This window comes from Lactuca virosa, chromosome 8 (assembly GCF_052849685.1).
Source record: "Lactuca virosa cultivar CGN04683 chromosome 8, Lactuca_virosa_CGN04683_v6, whole genome shotgun sequence".
Classification (NCBI taxonomy): domain Eukaryota; kingdom Viridiplantae; phylum Streptophyta; class Magnoliopsida; order Asterales; family Asteraceae; genus Lactuca; species Lactuca virosa.
In genome coordinates, this window is record NC_136433.1 from 88083429 (window position 1) to 88108834 (window position 25406).

At 36.2% G+C, this 25406-nt stretch overlaps 3 protein-coding genes across 3 annotated transcripts; 1 reads left to right on the plus strand and 2 right to left on the minus strand.

The window, feature by feature from the left end:
* Window positions 1-622: 622 nt before the first annotated feature.
* On the minus strand, window positions 623-3090 carry LOC145130600 (uncharacterized). The gene is made up of 6 exons (XM_079065376.1): window positions 2976-3090; window positions 2723-2900; window positions 2439-2510; window positions 1883-2321; window positions 1281-1630; window positions 623-740 (listed from the first exon to the last, which is right to left on the minus strand). Exons 1-6 carry the CDS (start codon window positions 3088-3090, stop codon window positions 623-625), a joined length of 1272 nt encoding a protein of 423 aa, XP_078921502.1.
* Window positions 3091-3223: 133 nt separating this feature from the next.
* Window positions 3224-6837, minus strand: LOC145130601 (uncharacterized). Its single transcript, XM_079065377.1, has 4 exons — window positions 6496-6837; window positions 5458-6408; window positions 4659-4892; window positions 3224-3643 (listed from the first exon to the last, which is right to left on the minus strand). Exons 1-4 carry the CDS (start codon window positions 6835-6837, stop codon window positions 3224-3226), a joined length of 1947 nt encoding a protein of 648 aa, XP_078921503.1.
* Window positions 6838-10280: 3443 nt separating this feature from the next.
* TCP15 (TCP family transcription factor) lies at window positions 10281-11682 on the plus strand. The gene has a single exon (XM_079069370.1). It carries the CDS (start codon window positions 10501-10503, stop codon window positions 11521-11523), a length of 1023 nt encoding a protein of 340 aa, XP_078925496.1. The 5' UTR covers window positions 10281-10500; the 3' UTR covers window positions 11524-11682.
* The last annotated feature ends 13724 nt before the right edge of the window (window positions 11683-25406 follow it).

The window sequence follows — 25406 nt, forward strand, 5'->3', positions numbered from 1 at the left end:
GAACATTCGCACCAATTCGCAGTGTGAACAGTTGGTTGCGAGTTACTGCGAGCGTTCGCACCAATTCGCAGGACAAAAAGTTGACTGCAAGTCACTGCGAGCGTTCACACCGATTCGCAGGCCCATAAAAAATTTATGATTGCGAAGGTGATTTCGGAACGGATTCAACCTCTATCATTCCTAAGCCTTGTAGAATACGATTGAAGGATTGTTCAGGTAAGGCTTTCATGAAGATGTCGGCTAACTGATCAATAGATCTAACAAAGTGTATCTCAACATGTCCATCTTCCACATGATCTTTGATGAAGTGATACCTCAGTGCGATATGTTTCGTCTTTGAATGCTGCACTGAGTTGTGACAAATGCGAATGACGCTTTCAGAATCGCAATATAAGGGAATTCGCTTCATGTTGATGCCATAGTCACAAAGTTGACTTTGAATCCAGATAACTTGTGAAGTGCAGGAGGCAGCGGCTATGTACTCTGCTTCAGCAGTCAATAGGGAGACGCGAGTTTGCTTTTTGGATTGCCAACTCACGAGTTTGCCATCAAGAAATTGGCATCCTCCCATTGTACTTTTTCTATTTAGACCGCAACCTCCAAGAGCAGCATCCGAAAACGCTTACACAAAGAAACCTGAACTCGAAGGGTACCATATTCCCAATGAGGATGTTCGCTTGAGATATCTGAAGATGTTCTTAACAGCTGTCATGTGAGGTTCACGAGGATTCGCTTGAAATCTGGCACAATAGCAAACCGAAAACATGATATTTGGATGACTAGCAATCAGATACATCAATGAACCTATCATTCGACGATAGAGTGTCATATCAGCAGCCGGATTGTCCAAAGATGGAGTTAGTTTCGTTCCGAATGCCATTGGAACCTTCACTTTTGAATCTCCCACCATTCCAAACTTGGAGAGTAAGGTCTTTGTATAAGCCTCCTAATTGATGAAAATACCTTCCTGACTCTGTCTTATATTTAAGCCAAGGAAAAAGTTAATCGGACCCATGGAGCTCATCTCAAACTTAGTTTTCATCAACTTTCGGAACTCAGCTGTTAAGCTGGGGTTAGTTGATCCGAAAATGATATCATCAACGTAAATTTGGACGATCATCAAGTGGTCACCATCTTTCTTGCGAAAGAACGTTGGGTCGACCGATCCCTATTTAAATTTAACCTGTTTTAAAAAACGAGTTAGAGTTTCGTACCAGGCTCTTGGGGATTGCTTTAGACCACAAACTGCCTTGTCCAAAATGTAGCAGTGGTTCGGATACTTTTCGTTTATGAACCCTGGTGTTTGTTCCACATACACTTTTTCTTCGAGTTCCCCATTAAGGAATGCACACTTGACGTCCATATGATAAAGTTCAAAGTTCTTGTGTGCTGCATATGCCAGAAAGATGCGAACAGATTCTAACCTTGCAATAGGTGCAAAGGTTTCTTCATAGTTAATGCCTTCTTCCTGACAATACCCTTTAACAACGATTCCTGCCTTGTTTCGAATCACGTTACCTTCCTTATACATCTTGTTGCGAAATACCCATTTAAGACCAACAACAGTTGCATCCTTTGGAGTGGGAATAAGTCTACATACCTTGTTTTGTTCGAATTCATTGAGCTCCTCCTGCATTGCTTGTACCCAATCAGAGTGATCAAGAGCAATTTGAATGTTTTTAGGTTCAATTTTGGAGATAAAAGAATTGAACATGCAAAATTCCACTTTAGAGAATAGTGCAGTTCGCTTCGCCTTTTATTGAGCTCTCGTAAGAATACCTGAAGACGAATATCCTATGACTTGAGTTTTCGGATGATCTTTGGTCCATTTAGTCAATGGAGGGTAATTTGGATCATATGTTGGATCCAATTCTGCATTCACTTCTTCAAAATCTGACTGTACATCCGAATCATCATTCGCATTTCCATTCTCCCCCTCGAATGATGTATATATGTCTTCTTCTGGATTCAGATTCTCCCCCTGGAAAGGTGGTTTTAAGCTGATTTCAGGGGTTTCGTTCTCCCCTTGAACAAGAATATTAGATGACGAGGTTGAAGTAGAACCCTCCCCCAGCGGTGTAGCATTCGCATGTGTAGGTTGAAATGAAACTTCAGGATATTTCGTAGTGGTGTGTTCCTGTTCCATTTCTTTCACAACATCGTCAATAATTTTCTTCAATTCGCATTTCTTGTTGTCTGCTTCTTTGGACTCTGAGGAGATTGCTTTTTCTAGTTCATCAAACAAATTCAAGAACTCCTCGTAGAGATTGGAGAGTGGGATGGTAGCAGAATTCGTTTTAGGAAAGATTTCCTTTGATGGACTGTCATTCTTCCGAAACTTCTTTAAGTAATTATCATCAAAAGTGACATAGTAGGTTTCTTCTATCTTTTTGGATCTTTTGTTGAGAACCCTATATGCTTTAGAAGTTAAAGAATACCCCAGGAAGATACCTTCGTCAGCCTTCACATCGAATTTGTTCCGTTGCTCCTCTGAGTTGAAGATAAAGCACCTGGAACCAAAAACATGGAAAAAATTAACATTAGGTTTTCGCTTATTTATGATTTCATAAGGGGTGACAGAGAATCGCTTATTGAGGAAAGATCGGTTTTGAGTAAAGCAAGCAGTTCCTATCGCATCCGCCCAGAAGTAAAGTGGCAGATCCGCGAATGACAGCATGGTTCTCGCACTTTGCACAACGAACAGTTTTGTCTTTCGACTAACCCGTTTTGTTGAAGAGTATAAGGAGCTGAAAAATTATGGGTTACTCCTTTCGCAGTTAGGAATTCTTCAAACACTTGGTTTTTGAATTCCAGACTGTTGTCACTGCGAACATTACGAACCAGCTTTCGTAGTTGTAGTTCGACCTGCTTTATGAAGTCCTTCAGCTTAGGAGTGGCTTCTGATTTTTATTTAAGAAAATGCACCCAAGTGAATCTGGAAAAATCATCTACAATAACGAGAATATATCGATTACCACCAATGCTTTCAATCGCAGAAGGACCACAAAGGTCTATATGCAAGATTTCAAGTGGTTCAATGACTTTTGTGTTCATAACCGATGGATGACTCTTCCTGCTCTGTTTCCCCATTTCGCAAGCTGCACATAGATGTTCTTTATCAAATTTCAAGAGTGGTAACCCCCGCACATGATCACCAAGAACAAGCTTGTTGATATCTTTAAAATTGAGATGCGAGAGTCTCCTGTGCCACAGCCAGCTGTCATCAGTGGAAGCTTTCGCAAGTAAGCATATTGTAGGCTTCCCTTTTGATGGGATTTAGATTTAGCGGATACATTTCGCCTTTTCGTTTTAACTTCGGGTGCACAGTCTTGGACTTCTTTTCGATTATTTTTGATCCTTCGTCGTCAAATACAGCTTTCAGTCCAGTTCCCACCACCAACTGCGAAACACTAATGAGGTTGTGTTGCAGTCCTTCCACGTACGCGACCTTGTGAATTGAAAACTCTCCATTGGTTATCATCCCATAACCTTTGATTTCACCAAGGGAATTGTTGCAATATTTCAATCCCCCTCCATCCTTTAGTGCTCTGAACTCTCGCAGCTCTTCCTTCCTACCTGTCATGTGACGCAAGCAGCCACTGTCGATGTACCATTCAGAGTCAAACTGCTCGCCACGTATTACCTGCGAAAGTTAAGCAGATTTAGGAACCCAAAGTTGTTTGGGTCCTCATGAGTTTTTCACAGGTTGTTTGGGTCCTGCGAAAGTTAAGCAGATTTAGGAACCCAAAGCAGATTCATGATTAACCAGATAAGTTCGTTTTATTAAGGTTGTTTTATCTTTCTTTGTGATTTGAAAAACAGTAATCCTTTTGTCTTTTGAGTTCGTATCCTTAGAGGATAGATTCTTTTGTTTATTTTGGATTTGTTGTTTAACAATATTTTTCTCAACTATTTTAGGATTAGCTTTAGATCTTTTGAGAGAAATCTTAGGCTCCGAAACTATCTTTCCTTTCCCTTTGACATCCTGTGAAGTCTTGGCAGAATGCGAAACATTCATATTGGGAGAAAAGTGAGATTTGGTTTTTTGCACAGGATTTAAACGATTTGGAAAGAATGGTTTTTGAAAAAATTTTGATTTGAGACCTGTGGTGCATGATTTTGTTGTAAATTCTTAGGTTTCGCATGTGAAGAGACTTTCGCATTTGGATTGGATTTTTCTCTATGAACGAAGTTGGGATTCATAGACTGCCAGAACTGCTTTCTTTGCTTGAGATTCTTGTTGTATCTGGCATTCCTTTGGTGTTTTTGAGTTGCGAACTGCTCAGCGGATTTGTGAATGCTTGCCCTAGGTTTTGGCTTTCTGGTAGGGGTTTCGGTCCGAACTGAAGATGTGTCACTTGGAACGTTCTTAGTCCCACTTGGACTACCCTTTTCATAGCTTGAATTGACTTTGTTTAGGGTTCTGCTACGTATCGGCTCTTCGTTTTCCATGAGGTCATTTCAGATAAACCTTTGGTTTCGTCTGCATTGTCAATTGGAGCAGACCAGAAGAACTCATCACAACCATCTTTGTTATCATTTTCGACCATGGATGTTAATTCAACTGTTTGATTTTTGTTCAGTCCTTTAGTTGTAAAAACTTGGTTAGGACTTTCGCAGGTAAATGTTCGTTTTTAACTTTTGATTTTTGGGAATACAGTTGCTTTGGCTTTTAAAACTTTAGATTTGTTCTCAGAAACACGTGCAGACTCAACTGAATTTTCAGAAATTAGGACTTTCGCAGGTAAATGTTCGTTTTTAACAAACTCAGAGCAGTCAACCTCATCCTCCACGGAGATTTCACTCATATCACTTTCATCGTCGAATTTAGAAACGTTTTCAACATCAAGTTTATTTTCCGAATTGAACTTGGTGCTTAATGAGTCAAACTTCTGTACAGTTTCAGATTTAATTTGCTCTTTGTCTTTTTCATCTCAAAGTTGTTTGAGCATGTTTTTGTGATCTTTGGACTTTATGAAAGATTCAATTTTGTCCAGTCCTATTCTATATGCGTCTGAAGTTTCGTCTGATGAGACGATGGATTCGTACATGTAACACTCTGCGTCGATTTCGTCCTCTTTCAACTCCAGAAAGAGAAAAATCATATTGTGAATTTCTTCCAATCTCACAATTTAGATGCAACTGAGTAATATTAAAATAAAGTCTTTTGGCAATCAAACAGAAAATACTACGTTGTTTTAAAAGACCTAAATTATCTATCAGCAAATAAATAGACTCATCCCTAGACTTAGACAAATCAGACTCCAACTTTTCAATCCATATGCGACTCTCTTCACTTTTTGGCGAAACCCTGCCGAGTTGATTGATTAAGTTAGAATTTGTTAAGCGAGTTTGTTTTAAAGTATCACTGAAACTTGAAAATGTGTATTTTAAGTCATTCAATTCAGTTTCATATCTAGACACAGGTATATTCAAAGATTCGAGAATGGAATTTACCTTGTTGATGACCTCCTTGCACTCGCTTATTTGCTCAGGAACTGGTTTCACAGCGAAACAGCTATCGACGCCATGTCCACTATCAATCGCATAGCCTCTCATCTCTGACACTTCACTTGTAACCATCAAACACCTTCCATGAGTAAGTCTGTGAACCTCTTCGTCTTCAAAGTCAGTCGACCAGACCTCGACTCTGCCAAACTCATCTTCAGCTTCGTTTTCCTGCACAATCAAAGAAGTCATGGTGTTATCAACATTCTTCTTCTTTTTTATCTCCTCCAACTTTCGGAGATAATAAGCTTCATCATCCTCTCCTTCCTTCTTCTCGCTCAATCTTCTCAGCATGCACTCATTGGCCAGATGGTTTTTGCCATGATAGTGGTTACAATCATAGCCAGAGTCGCCCATGAGCTTCTTATCCTTTTTTGCTTCTTTTTTTTTAGAGTTATTCGCACTCTCATCCTTTACCTTTTCAGAGTTATAACTGCCCTGCCAGTTTTGGTTCTTTTTTGGACCGAAGTTCTTCTTTGTGAATCTTTTTGGATTAGATACCATCAAAGCGAACTCCTCCTTAGTAAGTTCACAACCTGAGAGATCAGACTCCGAACCATCATCATCTACATCCTTTTTACCCTTCGCAACAAGGGCCAGTGATCCCATTCCAGAAACTATCTTCCCTTCTTTCGTCACTTTAGCTTCATGTGACTTTAGTATTCCAACTAGCTTCACCAATGTGTAGTTCTTGAACTGCTCATGTGCTTTTATAGTTAAAACGACATCCTTCCATTCAGATCCCACCCTGTTCATGAATGTGACCTTTTGCTCGATAAGTTCACGTCCAATCCTGTGCATCATCATCCTACTGAGAAGATGATTATAGCGATTGAAAGTTTGATCCAGACTCTCTTCAGGCTCTTGTACAAACGCTCCAAACTCTGAAAGCAGTAGAGTCTGAGTGGAATGCTCTAGATCAACATCAGTTGATTACAGTTCTTTAAGCCTATCCCAAATGGCTTTTGTTGTGTCGTACGAACTAACCAAACGAAAAGTGTCTAGTGGCAAGGCAAATATGATGATCCTCATTGCTTTAACGTTGCTTATCAGCCTGTCCTTCTCATATTGTGACATGTATTTTACATCAAGAAGAAGTTTGTTGTAATCTTGCTGTGTTTTAATTTCTCTTCTTGTTCCTGTATGAGTAAACGTCTGAACAGTAATGGCTTCCCATATCAAATAACCATGATCTTCAAGCCCAAGGACGTAATCTTCAAAATGCAACGCCCACATTTCATAATCGTTGGGAAAAAGAATGGGAATTCTGGTTGTAGATCCAATGTTGCTTGAAAGATTTATTGAGTTAACATGAGAATCGTCTGTCATGTTTAGAGATTGACAAAACCTGTATGAATCAGATGTGTAAACTAAATGGTTTTTGGGTAATATAAAGATCAAAGATCAACGTTGATAACAGCGATGACGGTTGAACCAGATCCTATAATAGCGGAAACCTTAAAAACTCTTTCAACAGAATAGATGCGTATAGATTACACAATCTCCTGCTCTAATACCAATTGACGAGTCAAAAACTCTAAAGATCGATTAGATTCAAACAAGTAATAACAATCAAACAAGAATATGAATCAATAATGTGTCGAATGATTATAAATCACAACCTCAGAAGAGCTCGATGAAGAACTGCTACTGTAGAGGTGCGTAGGGTTTACAATGACACGATTAACATTTACACGATGCATGCATCCACCTTAAATAGTAAAACCCTAATAATCAATCACGGGTGGTCAGGCCCAACCTGGATACATAATAGACTAACTAAAAGGCCCAAAAGACGCAACACTAAATACCCAACATGCATCACATCCAATTTTCATGCACATATCATCTTTATGGATATCTCTAACGCCCGCGTTTTATCGCTAGATATTAATAAGATAATATGCTTGTAATGGTCAATAATTGTAACTTTTATATGAAGTAAATAAAGAGAACTGTTGATTATTATGTGTTCTATGTGTAGTTATATATAGTGTACGTGCTTAAAACGATATAATAAAATAAAAAATAAAATATGCGTCTTAAATAGAATAATAATTAGGTCAAATAACCTTGATGAAAGTCGAGGTAGTCTTGATGAGGATTTTGGGGATATAAGGAACACTCAAATTGCGCTTAGAACGAAGAAGTTGTGACCCGTTGAAGTTCCGCGTTCAACCCGATTTGGCAATGAGTGTCGTAAAAAGTGAACTTTTGATAGGTTGCTTATTAGCCTAAGTGATCTAAACGAATGTCGTAGTAATTGTAAAACCAAGAGCATGCATATGGAGAATGCCTAAATCTGACTTTGTATGAGGAAATTAAAATTTTTCGAAGTTTCAGCATTGTAGTGCAGACACAGAAATCGAATATGAATCGGTAGATTTTTAGCCAAAGGAATCTAAACGAGAATCAAAGATCACGTTAATAGCCAGCCTTCGATATAAAGACAGTCGAGAACGAACGTCGGACAAGAGAGTTATGAATTTTAACCGACTTTAACAATCTAAGCTTGTTAAAAATATAACTTTATAAATAAATTCAAAATTAGCCGACAGAGTCTTACTGAAAATTGTAGATCTCCTCGATAGCTACACCTGGATATAAAACTCATCAAAAAAGGAGCTCATATGAAGAAGATATGAATTTTTAAAAGAAAATAAAAATTTTCAAGCACAATCGCGCATAGAGACAGCATACGTGGCACACATCTGACATCCACCAAAATTCTGACACATGTCACCACTTAGGCAAGGCCACATCAACACCCTGACCATTTATGTGGCGCGCCCCAATAGAGTGCGCAACGTGCTTTTCAAAAATGGCTACAAATAGCTTGCTCTTTGTATATGTTGCTCACAATTCACCCCTACAACCTTTCTCTCTCGAGTTCTCCCTGATTTAGCTCTTGATTTTTGCTTAGTTTTAGTCTTCGATGTAGCCTCGAGGTACCTAGGAGCCCGACAACTAATAGTTATCAGGACGGAGTTCCACCAGTGATTCCAAGTCGTTGTTATATTTATATTCATGACCGTTGTTATGAATTGATAAATAAGATTTTTCAGTGACTCCAAGTCATTATACTGATTGATATACTTATGGGGGTGACTTCTAGGCAAGATATAGTGAGGTGTTTAAAGTAGGATTTCAAAATAGTATACTATGTATACCAAATGGACCCTACCTCCGATATGATCTTATCTGGTTGCTCTTTACGTGATAGATCTTGATGTTGACATTGGGATTGTTGAGAAAACTGGACTATTAATTAGTCATAAGAACTAAAAAAACTAACACTTAGTGATAATTGAACCTAGGTCACAACAAAGGAAATGCTAAGTACTGAAGCGAAGCGCTGCCCAACTTTCCAGTCATCCACTTTAATAAGTGAGTGCATAGTTACTTTTCGCTTACACATAGATATAAAGTATCTAGATGATTAAATGCTATGTGTGCATATTATCTGAATTACTTTATATCCGTGTTAGATAAATTATATGATTTTTACTTGATTTAATCATATATATATTTTCTTATATATTTATATAAAACATATGGGGTAGTAATGGGTGATAAATGATGAGATGATGATGAGAGGACTCGACTATTGATGAACCAGTCATCTAGCAGATCATAGATGACGACGACAAACTATTCTAGATAATCCAGTAGAAACGCTAGTAGGCTCGCAACCTGTAGGTGATAATGAACAATCTGTTCATTTGATGTACTCTATCCCCCCAGACCATTGACTTTTTACCAGTTTGATTGTTAGTCAAACTTTAAGGATTTAGGTTGTAGACTGAGGTGTGACCTTTGTTTTGTTATAGGGGTTCGTGTAGCTGCCTTTACGTCATTTAGAAGATTATTATCCAACTTATGATTCAGTTGAGTCTTTTCACTATACTGTAGGACAGTGGGTGTCAGGTTATGTTAATTGTTTTTGTAACTCTTTCATGTTTGATTTTATGCTTATTGGGTTGGGCTCGTTGGGCTAGGCCCATTTATATGTTTAATGGGTTGGGCCCGAATATATGAATGTTGGGTTGGCCCGTATGGATGAAACATAATTGTTGTACTAGGCCCATTAATTGTATGGTATATGGTATTTTGGAAAACTCACTAAGTTTTGTGCTTACGGTTTGAAATTTAAATGTTTCAGATACTTCTGATAGCAAGGAGAAGAGTCCGACATGATCGCACCACATCGACATTTATGTTTTGAGATGTTCCGCCTACAATTACTCTAAATTAAAAGCCATTTTTTGTGTCACAAATATTTTAGAATTTATTTTAATGACACCAAAAATGGCTTTATTTCGACCTTTTATTTCGAGAGTGACTTTGTTCTCAAAAATCATTGAGGGGCTTTTTTTAGTAAGAAGTTAAACCATAATGGCTCTCTCATTATTTTCCCTATTTATAATCCGACAACTAGTGTTCTTAGACGATGCCAAAACTCCTAAATAACAAGCAAAAAGAAAGTTGTCATGTACTAAGAATTAGGAAAGGGAAATCACCATATTCTCCCAAAAGGTGAGAATTTAGCTCACCCTATTAAGAGTAACGAATGAAGGCCGTTTACTATTTTCTGTTTTATGTTCAACAATATAATTTGACAAAAAACATCATGATTAAAAATTATTAGTTTAAATCCTTAAAAGTGTGGATTTTAGAAAGAAAGAAAAAAAATAGATCGAATACCCATAGTATAGCCCACACTGTATAATTGCCACTCATTATGTTTGTTGCTTAAAGCTTGTTGACAACAATCTCTCGTCTATCTCTCTCATCCCTTTCTATTTTTTTAGAGAGAGAAAATCAAGAAAACCCACATCCCCATTCCTCGGGAATTCAAAGATCCAGTTTTAGAGAGAGAAGTGGAGCCTAGAGAGAGAAAGCAATACAAGAATCATCAGACCCACAAGTGATATCACTCAAAAATTCCATACTTGAGGCCCAGAAAACAACCCCATCAGATATATAATCGTCATGGATGCTCAAAATCAAACTGATTTCCGCCGACTAAACTTCCCACTACAGCTGCTAGAAAAAAGATCCGGTGGTGAAGGTGAATCTCCGTCACCGGAAACGGTAGTCGCCGAAGACCTGCAAACTTGTCCTAAACCAAAACCACCAGCACCAAAAAGAGCTTCAACAAAGGACCGACACACTAAGGTTGATGGCCGTGGCCGCCGGATCCGCATGCCGGCCACCTGCGCCGCTAGGGTCTTCCAGCTGACGCGTGAACTGGGACACAAATCCGATGGAGAAACGATCGAGTGGCTGTTACAGCAGGCGGAACCTGCTGTAATCGCGGCCACCGGAACCGGGACAATTCCGGCTAACTTTACTTCCTTGAATATCTCTCTCCGGAGCTCAGGATCCACCATGTCGGCAGGACACACCTCTTACCTGAGAAACGGTTTCAGCTTCGTCACCAGTCAACCGATGGCGCAGTATTTGAATTTTTCAACATCCGCAGTCAAACAAGACTCGTCGTCCTGCTTAGATCTGCGGAGTATTCCGATGGGTGTTGCATCAAGTTACATGATGCAGTCGAGTTCAGGTTCGATCCCGGCGAGTAACACTCAAACACCACCGCCGACGTCGTTTTTAATGATGGGAAACCCTAATACAAACACAACTACCACCACTAGTTCTCACGCCATTACCGGCGATCCTACCTGGAATTTTCCGTCAAGCAGTAACCACATCACTAGTAATAATACTACTAACGATGATCATGCGTATAGAGGAGGTTTAGGGACTAATATCAGTAATGGTGGTGGGTTACATTATATGAATTTTGGTACACCAATGTCACTCTTTCAAGGGCAGCAGTACGGCGGCGGTACAGTGGCGCCAACCGAAGGACATCTGGGGATGCTGACGGCATTGACCCCTTTCCGGCCGATTTTCAGTATGGGTGCTTCTGATCATCTCTTAAGCGGGTTGAATCCGCATGATCGTGGTCATGATCATCATGAAACAAGCTCCAGCCATCACTCTTAGGTATTTTGTGTGGTTTGAAGTTTGAGTAGTTATATATATTTAAAAAAAAGAAAAAAAACAAAAACAAAAACAAACCATATGTTATTTTGGATTAATTGTGCCTTAATTTTCAATTTTCTTTGTATGAAATTCAATTTTGAAAAGAGTTATTTAGTTGGATATTAGGGTTTCAGTTGATAACTGCGTATCTGTTTGTTTAATTATATATGTTCTTATATTAAATACACTTTATGATACTTCATTAAGATATGTGATTAAGAAATTTAATTCTTGTTCTTCCTTCAATCATGTTCTGTAATTCATCTGTTTATGCATACGTACACTTTTTTTTTTAACGGCGAAATATCATATAATACGCATTCGTACATTTGAATTTTCGCTCAAAATAATCAGGCATTCCCGACATACTACTTTGTTTAAAAAAAAAAGGCAAAAACTGTTGGAAATTAAAGACAGCTAATTTGATCCTTAAATCGCTTTAGAGGCCAGATTTGAAAACTCTATTCGAGCTTCAAAAAGAAATATCTAGACATTCAATTATGGGTCAAAATCAAGTAATTAAACAAGTCATAATCAGCATTAATTATAACCTCTTTGATGACAAAAGAACGACATCGCTACAGTTTTTACTACAATAAACGCAAGATTACTACTTAATGTTAGATATATGCATGCATGCGTACATACACATCACATATGTATATCGAGCTGTCTATCATCATACATACGTACATCATATTTTCCTCAAGATCTGACAGATGAAATTTTTATCGACTAACTATTAATGTATAGATTCAGAATCGCGTAGAGGAATTAGTACTTAGATTCCTCTCCATTCTAAATAGGCGATTTTAAATCCATTCTGAAACCATTCATGTGCACATAAGCGAGCATGCATTTACATCAATAGTTTACTCAGTACCACACCAAATATTCCCATCTCCTTTTATCATATAACTGTATAAGTTGGCTGCAGCTTCGTAAAAGTGGTATTGCTAGTGCTTCATCTTTGGCCCTACCACATATTGCTATAAAGTACAATTAAAAAAGAACACGGGTACATGTATAACATGCACGTCTATTGTTTCGGTTTTCGTCTTATCGTTGATGAAATCCGATTTCAAATAGTCTAAACGACATAGGGGGTGAGATGTCCTGTCAATATGTTCAGTATCCTTTTATGATAGCCATGAGATACTAACGTGCGAGTAACAAAAACTTTAATTCTCGGATTAATTAAGGTTTTCTAGAAATGCATCAGACGGACGGTTAAAATTTCGTCCACTCAAACATGGTCTTCTCAGTGTTTTTATTTCTTTTATAAAAAAAATTGTCTTTTTTTATTTTTCCATTGAATTTATATAGTATATTATAGAGTAAAGAAACCTAATGCTTCTCTCTTTTCTTGTTGGATCATCATGATTACCCTACTGAAAGCAGCCTTTTCTAAAAGTTACAAATATACATAAACTTACAACTTAGGGTTTGAAAGATCTTTGATGTGCGATGTGCAAGCTGTGATGATACTATAGCACCTTTTATATATAAATAAAGAACAGTTAAATGTTTATTTTATTTTTAGATAAATGTCACTACAAGAAAAAAAAAGAAATTAACAAAGTTGCCGATAAAGGCTAGCAAAGTCGTCAGTAAAGACAATAGCGGTCGGTGTCAGGTCGCCGGTAAAAAGTCGTCGGTACTGCTTTGTCACTATTGCTTAAAATGTCGCCAATAAAGATATTTGTTGTCACTAATGCTCTTGTCCCCAGTAATACTCTATGTCGCCGCTAATGTTCTTGTTGTCGGTAATTCCTTCCGTCACCGGTAATAACAATTTTCATTTTTAATTTTTTTTTAAATCAGATTTTTGGTGCAAAAAAACCAATACGTAACGACACTAAATACAGAAAAAAAAATTACATAATAACATCTGATTAGGTACCAAATAGAGTTATAATTAATTTCATACCAAAATAAACAGCCAACATTTTATAATTCCAACAAGTACCAAAGTATCACAACAAGTCTAACATACAAAACACAAACTAATTATCCAACGAATCATCATCTCCGTTCTCGTCGTTTCCTCCTTGATCTTTCCCCAATTGAAAAAACGCCTAAAGTTCCTCCTACACACCGGGTCGTTGACCATTGCCCGAAGATTTTCCATCTATGTCATAAATAACAACATATATAAACTTATAAGTTAAATTATCAAACATAAACAAAAACTATCAAAGTACATTGCTATTTCTGGCACTCAAATACAAAAATTACCAAAAGTACATTGCTATTTCTTGCACTTGGGACAAAAACACAATTACCATATCAACATGCATTTACTGATGCCAAAATACATTGCTATTTTTAATCGAGGGACAAAAAACTAATCTATATTGCTATTTCTTACACTTAAAATATAAACACAATCACCAAATCAACATGCATTTATTGATCACTATATATATATATATATATATATATATATATATATATATATATATATATATATATATATATATATATATATATATATATATATATATATATATATATATATATATATATATATATGAGACTTTGAGATAAAGTACTCAAAAGACAATCCTAAAACGGGGAAAGCCTAAAATTAATTTCTAAATCAATTTCAGGCGGGTGTTTCTAGGGTCATGACGATTACAAAGAAAACACAAACGAATAGAATTTAGAAGATTTGTTCGTTATTTATAGCATCTTACTTTTGTATATTTTTGCTATTTATGGTATTTGATTTTATTTTAAGTTTTCTATAACAACATTGTACTTTAAATATTACATTGTTGTTTTCTATTTGAGCATTGTACTTTTTTTATATTTTTGTTATTTATGACATTTTATTTTTGTTTTTTTTTTCAATTAAAGCATTGTAATGGTTTACTTTATGTTTTCATTGCTAATAATAGCATCCTACTTTATTTGTTTTTTTTTTTTTATAAAAAATAGCTTTCTTAATAATAGGGATAGATGTCATTTTATGCATCTTTTAGGGTAGTTTTTATTATCATTTAACATTATATTTTGTATATTTTCATGTCATTAGTTTAAATAATGTTCAACTCATGTCTTTTATCAGAATTCCTTAACTGCTACAATTTTTGTGTCGTTTTCAGATAGTTCGAGTGGACGGTACTTTGAGAGCAGCTGGATGCATATTTGGAGTCTAAATGGAGTTGGAACTAAAGAAGGATGCTAAGGAATGACTTAGAGTGCTTAAACTGAAGAATCGCGTCCAAATCGAGCCGAAAACCCAAATCTGTGATCGCATTTTTGACTCCTGTGATCGTATTTGTTGGTCGAAGTTTTGTAGGGTCGAAAAAATCCATCTGAAAGCCATCTGGAGAAAAAAAAGTAATATCTACGATAGAATATTCCCTTTCTGCAATCACATTTTTGTCATGCAACCCCAAAAACTTCAGAAATAGCATCGTACTTCATTTAAGGGCAAATCTGGAAAAAAATTCCAAAATCTACAATCACATATATGCTTTCTACGATCGTGTTTTCTAATAACTTCTTTCGGAAGGTTCCTTTTCGCATATAAATAAGACCTACCTGATCAAATTTGAAGGTTAGACGGTTCCTGACGACGAAAAACACTTCTGAATACTATTTCTGACACTTTTCAGCACTTTCTGAAGATATGAAGGATGTGAATCATCTCATACACTTAATTTAGAAGATTAATTACTTAATGTTTCTTTTTATTAGTTTAGATTTATTTTTATCCATGTCTGACGAAAACCCTAGTTTTCAGTTCTGCATTAGACTAGTACTTTTTATGTGACCAGTTATCAAATCAGGTTTTTAACTTGTATTTCTATCTAGATTTTTCAGTTTTGAGCTTAATGAACGTTTGATTTTTAATTCTTGTTAGTCTGATCACCTAGCTAGGTTTTTATCATTCCAGTTAATCAGTAATAGAATCTGTAATTGTTCTTGTCAACTGGTAATAAGTAACAAGTATTAAATTGGTTTCATGTTTGGGATTTAACTCTGATATAAACTCAAAAATCATATCTTTACGCTTCCGAGCTTGTGACAAGTATTAGGTATTGCTGAGAATTTTACACAGAACTTAATGCAACTTTTCTGATCTTAATTAAGAGCTTATTTAATTAGACAGTAAAAAGTTAGGGTTAACTAAAGAGCTTGTTTTAGTTAATTCAACGAGGTAAAAGAGATTATAACAGATCTTGTTATTTTTTCTCAGTGCCAGCTTAGATAGAACGCATTCTGAATAACCAAATATAGGTTGATTGCATGATTCTGAAAGTCGCAGCAGAACTGAAATTGTTTTTATTACTGAGTTTTATTTAGTTTTTTTTCACTGCAATTTTTTTAGTTTATTTTTTAATCAGAACTCCCTTTTTATATTTTTCTGGTTAATGACTAGTATGTGCGTGATGCAAAAAGGCATTGACCATTAGGCTATGTCCATGAGGATTCGACCCTGCTTCCCTGTGATATATTATTAGTGCAACCAGCAGGGAAATTTTATTTGTTTAATATGTTAGCGACGGTGTGTTAACAAATAACATCTTACTTTATATGTTCTTTTTCAATAATAGCGTCCTACAATAATAGCATTTTCAACATATATATCAAATACACAATAGCATCCTACTTATACCAAAAACACATACTTTCACATACACACATAATAGCATCAAATACACATACTTTCACATACATATCCCACATATACGGCAAATACACAAACATTCTCAACACATATATCAAATACACAATAGCATCCTAGTTATACCAAAAACACATGCTTTTATATACATACATAATAACATCAAATACGCATACTTTCACATACACACACCAGATATACACCAAATACACATACATTCTCAATACATACATCAAATACACAATAGCATCCTACTTATACCAAAAACACATACTTTCATATACATACATAATAACATCTTACTTATATCAAATATAAAAAATTTCACATACATACACTAAAATCACATATACATATATCAAATACACACATATACCACATATACACCAAATACACATATTTTTGCAATTAATTTCCAAAATCATAGTAAATAAAACCCGTGGTGGCTAGAAATCAGTAGTTGGTGTAGTGGTGGTGGTAGTTGTCACCGGTGACAACAACAGCCGATAGTAGCGGCGGTGACAATGGAGGAAAAATCTTTTTGAAACAATTTTTTTTAATTAATCACAAGTGCTCCTGGAAATCGACATTAAAGTAGAAATAAAGGGAGAAATGAGGAAAGAAACACGAACCATGGAGAATCGATAGCAACAGCGCCGGTGGCCTAAAGGCGTCGGAGATGTCGAAGTGGGGAAGTTTCTGGTGGCCTGAAGTCGTCGCCGGTATCTCTTCTAACTATGGGGGCTGTCAAGTGAGCGATAATCGTCGGAGAGCGTATGGAAAAAACGGAGACAAAATGTGAGCAAAAGGCAGAAAAAGGAGGTCGATGTGTGGTATTATCAGCGGCGACCAATAGCGATGACATGCAATACTGGTGACAGATAAACCTTTATCGGCGACAACAACCAATAGCAGCAACTTATACGGAGGGAAAAGATGTCGTCTCTTTTTTCGACCTTTAGCGGCAATAATTTTTGGTCTTTAGAGGCGACTTTATGTTGCCGGTATTGGTTTTGTGTGAAAACAACACCACGACCATTGGATTAGATACTCGATCGAATGGTTGGGGTTTACCAAAAGGTGATAACGCGGATTCGATCCACAAAACATTATCGGCGACGTCTTTAGCGACGACAATGACCTTTAGCTGTGACAAATTGTTGAGTCGTCGCTAAAGGTGTCGCCGGTAATGCCTTCATTTCTTGTAGATAACTCATGACATATGAAATCTATGGTTGTTCATGGTCCGGTTTGAAACCTTGAAACCGGTCAAACAAGGTATCAGTTTGATTTCGCGGTTTGTATTTTTTTACGGTTTGACTTTCGGCTTCAAACTTTCGAAACCGTATAAAACCGGACCAGACCATAGGATATATATATATATATATATATATATATATATATATATATATATATATATATATATATATATATATCCTTAGGTTATTGTATTCTAATTAATTATTGTGTGGATGTATGGATGAATGTAGACCAATGGTTTTAGTTATTTTAAGTAATGATTTACCTATCTTTAAATTAGGAGACACATGTTTAAATTAGGAAACACATGTTTAATTAATGAAAATTTCGAATTTTAAGGGATATTGATTCTTTTAATTTTGAATTCTGGTTTTTGTTAATTAATTCATTTTTAATTCTAACATAATTTTTAATTTTACTCGATTTTATTCTTTTAAAATGCAATTCTGTTAGAACGATATTCTATGAAAATGCCAGAATACATTCTGATAGAATACATATTTTGATTGAAGTAACTTCTTGTAGAAAAACAACATTCTTAAACCTTCAATTGAAATATAACATGATCCTTATATATTCAAACATTGAAATGCAAATATAGATTCATACATATTCTTACAGAATAATAGTCTAAATAACATCCTTAAATATACAATTATTGAACAAATACATTTGACCATCTTCAGTTATTGAACAAATACATTTGATCCTCTTCAATGGTCTAAATAATCAACTTGATTCTAATTTTTTATTACTTCTTCAAGTCATTCTGAAAGAATAACAAATGCATTTCTCGTTAGTATTACCAGTCAAGCATATTCATTTGACTAAAACAAAATAGCATCATACAATTAATCATTACTATATCATCCAACCTTCGATGACCACTATTGATCTCCACCCCATACATACTCATCCAACCTACGAGCCCTTGATCATCATGTTCTATTCACGCATTCTATGAGAATACCTGCCACGAAATCAAATTATGTAAAAATAAAACTTTTTAAGAATGTTTTTATACGAAAAATAATAAAACAAACGTTAGTAATTCTGATAGAATGCATACCATATGGTTAGAACCAAATCAATCATCAATTCAAAATTATACCACATGAGTTTAACAAAATAACTTTAATGGCACAAACCACTCCAACAAATAACATTCTTCGCTTTAGCGACTAAAATTATTCGGAAGTCTAAATCCCTCCAACATTGATCATGTGGCAATTCAAATGTAGAAAAACCAAATCTCGACTTTTGTTGTTCCGTTGATTTGAAGCAAATCGAGACTTTTGGAACCAGAAAAAGAGGGAGAAAACGACAGTGAGGTGTGAGGTGCAGGAAGAAGAACGAGATATGTGTTTTGTATGGTCGGTTAGGGTTTTAATTCTTAAGCTATCTTCCCTAAATTAAAGGGATTAATTAAATATTTATTTAATTACTAAAATTAATTAATATATAACATTAAAAATTTAACTTATTTAGGCTTTGAAATGATTGGCTCACATTGATTTCTACATCTACACAATAATTAGTTAGAAATACTTGAACCTAGCTCTCTCTCTCTTTCTCTCTCTCTCTCTCTCTCTCTCTCTCTATATATATATATATATATATATATATATATATATATATATATATATATATATATATATATTATTTTTTTATATGTAATTGTATATATGTTCTTAAGTTTTCTGATTTGGTTGATTTGTGATTTGTGTTTGTGTTTCTTTCCAAATCTTTGAATATTTCAATTTGTCTATAATGCAAATATTTGTCTTTGAATTTGGTATAAATTTGTGTTTTTTATATTTCCATAAATATCGATACTAATGACCATGTGTTTGAACATAAAATCATAATTGATTATTTTTTGTTTGACGATCATGTTTTTTTGTCACTTTGTGTTTGTGTAGATAAATAAATTATGTTGTATAGATTTATAAATATCTATCTCCGATATACTAAAACGTATAATACGAAAATATTTGTGTTTGTGTTTGTTTCCATATCTATGAATATTTGTTTTTGTTTATAATATAAATACTCATGTTTCTGTTTGTATCTTATACAATTTATTTTTTCGTGTTTTTTTCATTTCTGTAAATGTTTATGTTTGTCTATAGTTTGGCGGTGTTTTTTTTTTCAAAATTAGTCTAATGGACTCGACTCAAATGAGTCTAAAAAAACCCAAACCATGAAACCAAACCCAAGTCAAATCGTTAGTAACAGTTTGGTTTGGTTCGGTTTTAATTTCTAATGTTTCGACTTTGGTTTTTAATTAAGAAAAACATTTACTAACGTTTTGGCTTTGGTTTGACCTAAAACCGAAAAATCTGGACCGTGAACACCCCTATTTAATTTTAATAATTTTTTTAAGGGTAAATCTCAAATAAAACCTTACATTTTGATTTTTTCCGGATTAAACCTTCGATTTTTTTTGCTAGACAAAAAAAACTTACTTTATCACTACTGTTCTGATTTTTCAAAATTACCAGTTTTGTATGTAAATGGTTGGTTACAACTAGTTGACATGGCCTCATTTAATGACTTGGACCATGAGATGTCATCCCCAGTTGATAAAAATGTGAAGATCCTCTTTTAGAAACATTAGTTTCATATATTTTATATTATCTCCTTCTTCTACCTTTTCATGACTTCTTCTTCCATGTCGACCATCAAAATGAGAAATCGTAGGTATGATAGAACCATGGTGTGCGATTGTGAGGTTCAAGCACCTCCGTTTACATCACGGACTCCAAAAAAATCATAGGATAAAGTTATATGGATGTCCAAATTTCAAGTTTAGTTATTGAATCCAAAAATAATGAAATATCTCGTGAAGGTAAATGGTGGAATGTATTTAAATATTCATATTTTTGTTATTTTACAGGATAAAAGAAAAGACTGTAAATTTTTTGAATGGATTAAGGAATAACTTATAGTACAAAGCTACAAGGATCTACTTCTTGAAATTCACTCTTAGATGAAGGTTTTGAAGGAACAAAATCATGAGAAGAAGTTTGAAATAAATGAACTTAAATTGAAGTTGAAGCAAAAAAAAAAAAAACAAATGAGCATGGTTGTGTTAAGTGTGAAGAACAAAAGAACAAGTTTGAAGAGCAAATTAAGAAATTTGAAGAGAAAAATAAGAAATTTGAAGATCAAATTCAGAAGTTTGAAGAACAAAAGTTGAGTAATGATTTGTATCTTAGGGTTTTATTAGTATTGATAGTTATTTTGTCAATGACCAATCTAGGATTTACAATGTTTAACAAAAAAAAAAGGTTTGTTGGGCTTTGCCTAACTTGGAGTTTTAATTGATGTATTTGGTAATGTACTTTACGGATGCTAATTGGTTTTGGTAATGTACTTTAAAAATATTAATGTTCTTGGTAATGTACTTTGAAGATGTTATTTGTGTTTGGTAATGTACTTTGAGGATGTTAATTCTTTTTGGTAATGTACTTTCAAAATCTTAGTGCGTTTGGTAACGTACTTTGAAGATGTTATTTGTTTTTGGTAACGTACTTTGATGATGTTATTTGTTTTTTTAATGCTTTTGACACGTAAGAAATATACAAAAAATAACACTTCAAACTAAAATTTTCCATTCATGCATGACTATAGCAGAAAAATATACTACCATTTACAAAAGTCCCAAACATGGCATTAAATACCATTGGGTGTCAAGCAATAGTGGCCTAAAAAGGCAAATGTTGAATCACTTAAGTAAAACATGTGGGTGTCAATCTTATTGGTCGTCATAAACAATTACAAAAGGACAATCTAGTAGTAACAAAAAGGGCGACAAAAGCACAAATAAAGCTCATCCACCCACTGTACATACAAGTTAAAAAAACTACTCTAACACAATTGGTTCTTTCTGACTTGAACCAATTCAACCTACTGACTTTTTCAGATTATCCAGCACAATTCTTTCAAATCTTTTCCTTAGTTTCGACTACTTCATGAAGTGTGTAGGTATTATTTGAGTTTTTTCTATTCCTTCTTAATCATCATCATATTCATCCTCAATCACTTCATTCACTGGTACATCAATCAAATTCCCTTCTTCCACATTTAATTTTATCAGTTGTGTTTCAACCACAAAGTCTTGGGTAGGATCAACATTTGGTGCATCCTCCTACACATATAAACGTTGCATAGTTAATATGTGGAATCATGTTTAAAAAAGGAAAAAAAAACCTACATACCATTGATATTGGTATTTCAACTACTTGGATATTATCATTTGTCTGAATAATTTTTGGCATTAAAGTTTCTATTTCTACAACATTATAACTAGATTGTTTCAAGTATTCAACAAATGCATCAATTTTCCTAATTTTAGGTTTTACTTCTCTTTTTGATACACTTCTTTTTGTCCCAGGTTTAGGTTCTTTAGTTGCTCCTCCAGGTCAATAACCTTGGACTTTTTCAACCATGTGCATCCTTTCTTTCGTTTGTTCCTTGGGTTCAGGTTCCTTTGTGGGGTTCTTACAAGATGTCTTCTTGTAACCATGTTGTTGATAGTTGGTGCATCTTACACTCCCATATACTTTAGAAACTAATGGAAAGATCATGTGTTTCTTTTCATTTTCACTAGGATGCTTTTTTTGGTCAAACTCAGCCTTCCAGGCATTCTCCTTTGCTAGGAGGCAAAGGTTTTGTGTAATATGTTTTTGGCCAAAGATTACTACTATTAACATGTTGTATAAAAGTTAAGTATGATGCCTTAAACCTCTCCATAGAAAATAAAGGTTCAATGTAATCTTTTGCATTATGATGGGCGTCATTCATTGCAGCTATTGCAGGAACACATGGAATGCTAGAAATCTCGTATAATCTGCAAGTATAGTACCATCCCTGCAAATCAAATTTGTAAGAATCGCATTGTGACCTTGTCTCATAAAATCCTCCACTACTCGAAAAACCCGACCAAAACCTAAAATATTGATAAATATGTCCAACTTCTTCAATATTGTTAGGCAAATTGCACCATCCCAACTTTTTGCTTCCTTTGCCTATGCAGACAGTCTCTCCATTATGCCAATACATATCACCCCTAGCATGGTTATAATTTGCTTCAATCTTGATTGACTAACGTAACGTCCATAAAATTCATGAAAATTTTAAACTTTTAAATTCAAACCACAAACCATCATTGTTTTACAAAATAGTTTTCAAACATGGTTATTATTAGAGTTTTCCCAAAATCATAAAATAAACACGAGGAGGTGCACGATCACGCCTTTGCCTTCCCGCGATCATCTGAAGTACTTGAAACATAACCCAAAAATGTAAGCCTAAATCCTAATGAGTTTCCCCAAAATACCAACACATGGCAAATAACAAATATACAATAACATCATGCAATGGATCCACAGCTAAAAGACTGGATTACCCATGAGCCCACATCATAAGTTTGGCTTGCCCTCGGGGGCCACAGATTATGTCTGGCTTGCTCCCCGAACAGATTAGTCCTTGGACTGAATACCACCAAGTCCTCAGTACGAGTCTGGCATGCCCTACACAGCCCTCAGCTCGTATCTGGAATGCTCATGAGCCCTCAGTATGAGTCTGGCATGCCCTCCCCGGCCCTCAGCTCATATCTGGATTGCTCCAGGGTTTGTTGGCTACCGTATGGAGCAGTACAACCTCAACCCAACCCACACAATATGTCGACATATAACAGATACAAAAATATACAGATAATCATACAGACAGTATCACATGTAGTCCTACTAATCGACCAGACTAGCATATCAAAACTAGCATGCATATCAACTTCATACTCAGCATATCAATGAATATCAAGTTATCAAACCAATGGGTCGGACTTGGTGCCTTCGACCCGTAAATACAGTGAGGAAAACCCACCTCGTAGCTGAAAAGAACTGATGAGGCCCGACTCTGAATCTCAACTCTCAACACAATACCTATATCCACCAAGTGACCAATTCCATCAAAATCCCAAAATACCCAAAATTCCCTCAAAGTCAAACTTGGTCAAACTCAAATTCAACTGGTCTCAAAGATGCTCCACATGCTGCTCTCTAGTCTTAGAATACACCAAAATATCATCAATGAACACAATAATGGAATGATCGAGTATCGTCCTGCATACCCGATTCATCAAATCCATTAATATCATAGGAGCATTGGTGAGTCCAAATGGCATCACCACGAACTCGTAATGCCCATAACGAGTCTGGAACGCGGTCTTCTCCACGTCCTCCTCTCTCGCTCTGACCTGATGATACCCAGACCTCAGATCTATCTTGGAGAACCAAGATGCACCCTGAAACTGATCAAAGAGGTCATCAATCCATGAGATGGGATAACGGTTCTTCACCGTTAGCTTGTTCAACTCTCAGTAATCAATGCACATCTGGTGTGAACCATCCTTCTTCTTGACGAACAAAATCGGCCCTCCCCACGGAGAACTGCTTGCCTAGCAGATCTTGCAGCTGATATGACAACTCCTACATCTCAGGCGGTGCCAAGCGGTACGACGCCTTGGCAATAGGGGCCGCACCTGGCACAAGGTCGATCCTGAACTCGACCTGCCTCTCGGAAGGCACACTGGGTAACTCCTCCGGAAACACATCTGCGAACTCCCTGACAACCAGGACCTCTGAAACGGAAGTCTGATCCCCAACATGCGCATCCACCACATAAGCCAAGTAGCCCGCACGCTCATGCTGAATATACTGTCGAGCCCTGGCTACAGAACAAAACCCTGAACCCATCTTGGTGCCCTCCCCATAGATAACCAGTTCTCCGCCACTTGGGGTTCGAACTACCACGCGATGTCCCTCACAATCAATCATAACACCGAACCGGCTCAGCCAATCCATACCCACAATCACGCAAACATCCCCTATAGGGATAGGAATTAGATCGATCGGATAAGGCACCCCGAAGATCTCCAGAACACAACCCTGATACACTGATGATGCAGAAACCCCGTGTTCGTTGGCGATAGAAACTCGCAACAGACACTCTAACTCCCCAATGGTCAAATCAAATTCTCTACTGAACGTACGAGATACAAAGGACTGACTCGCACCCGATTCAAACAACAAGAGCAGGCAAAGAGTTCACTAGGAATGTACCTAACAGAGGCACATATATAAGCATAACATAAAACATAATCAATAGAATAATGGATATAAACATACCAGTCACAACATCTGGAGCTGCTCTGGCCTCCTCGACAGTGAGATGGAAAGTGCGACGTCGAGCCCTCGGGGGATCCACCCTGCCCTGACTCCCATCAGTGATCCTCAAAGTAGCCAGTGCTGGAGCCTACTCCGGCCTAGCAGCAAGCGAGGGACATTTGGCCTTCACATGGCCAACCTGATCCCAATGATAACAGATCCTGGAACTGAGTGTTGGGGCCTACTGGCGGTAATCCCTCACCATATGGCCCTGTCGGCCACAACTATGGCACCCAGAAGACGATCGACAAGCACCCTCATGAACCTTGCCACACTTCCCACAAGCGCAGCCCTTCCGACCCCCAGATCTAACATCAACGACCTTGAACCACTTTGGCGTTGGCTGCGACTACGTCGGGGCCGGTCTCTGCTCCCTCGTCTAAAGCTTTATCTCAATCTCACGCCGCCTGGCGGCCTTCTACAAATCCAACAAAGAACCATAGTGTTGGGTGGAGCCTACTCCGAAGCAGCAAACTCAGGACAAAGCATGGCCCTCTTTGTGAACATCTTGGTAATGTACTTTGAAGATGTTATTTGTGTTTGGTAATGTACTTTGAGGATGTTAATTCTTTTTGGTAATATACTTTCAAAATCTTAGTGTGTTTGGTAACATACTTTGAAGATGTTATTTGTTTTTTTAATGCTTTTGACACGTAAGAAATATACAAAAAATAACACTTCAAACTAAAATTTTCCATTCATGCATGACTATA

Excerpts from the sequence above, each read along its gene's own strand:
- LOC145130600 (XM_079065376.1), bottom strand. The coding sequence starts at position 3,090 with ATGGGGAAACAGAGCAGGAAGAGTCATCCATCGGTTATGAACACAAAA. Across the intron at positions 2,511-2,722 it reads TATACTCTTCAACAAAACGG|GTGCTTTATCTTCAACTCAG; the intron begins GTTAGTCGAAAG and ends TTTTGGTTCCAG. Across the intron at positions 741-1,280 it reads CCAGGGTTCATAAACGAAAA|ATTTCAAGCGAATCCTCGTG; the intron begins GTATCCGAACCA and ends CTATTGTGCCAG.
- LOC145130601 (XM_079065377.1), bottom strand. The coding sequence starts at position 6,837 with ATGACAGACGATTCTCATGTTAACTCAATAAATCTTTCAAGCAACATT. Across the intron at positions 6,409-6,495 it reads CACTAGACACTTTTCGTTTG|ACTCTACTGCTTTCAGAGTT; the intron begins GTTAGTTCGTAC and ends CATTCCACTCAG. Across the intron at positions 3,644-4,658 it reads TTTTAAAAGCCAAAGCAACT|GTAATACGTGGCGAGCAGTT; the intron begins GTATTCCCAAAA and ends TAACTTTCGCAG.
- TCP15 (XM_079069370.1), top strand. The coding sequence starts at position 10,501 with ATGGATGCTCAAAATCAAACTGATTTCCGCCGACTAAACTTCCCACTA.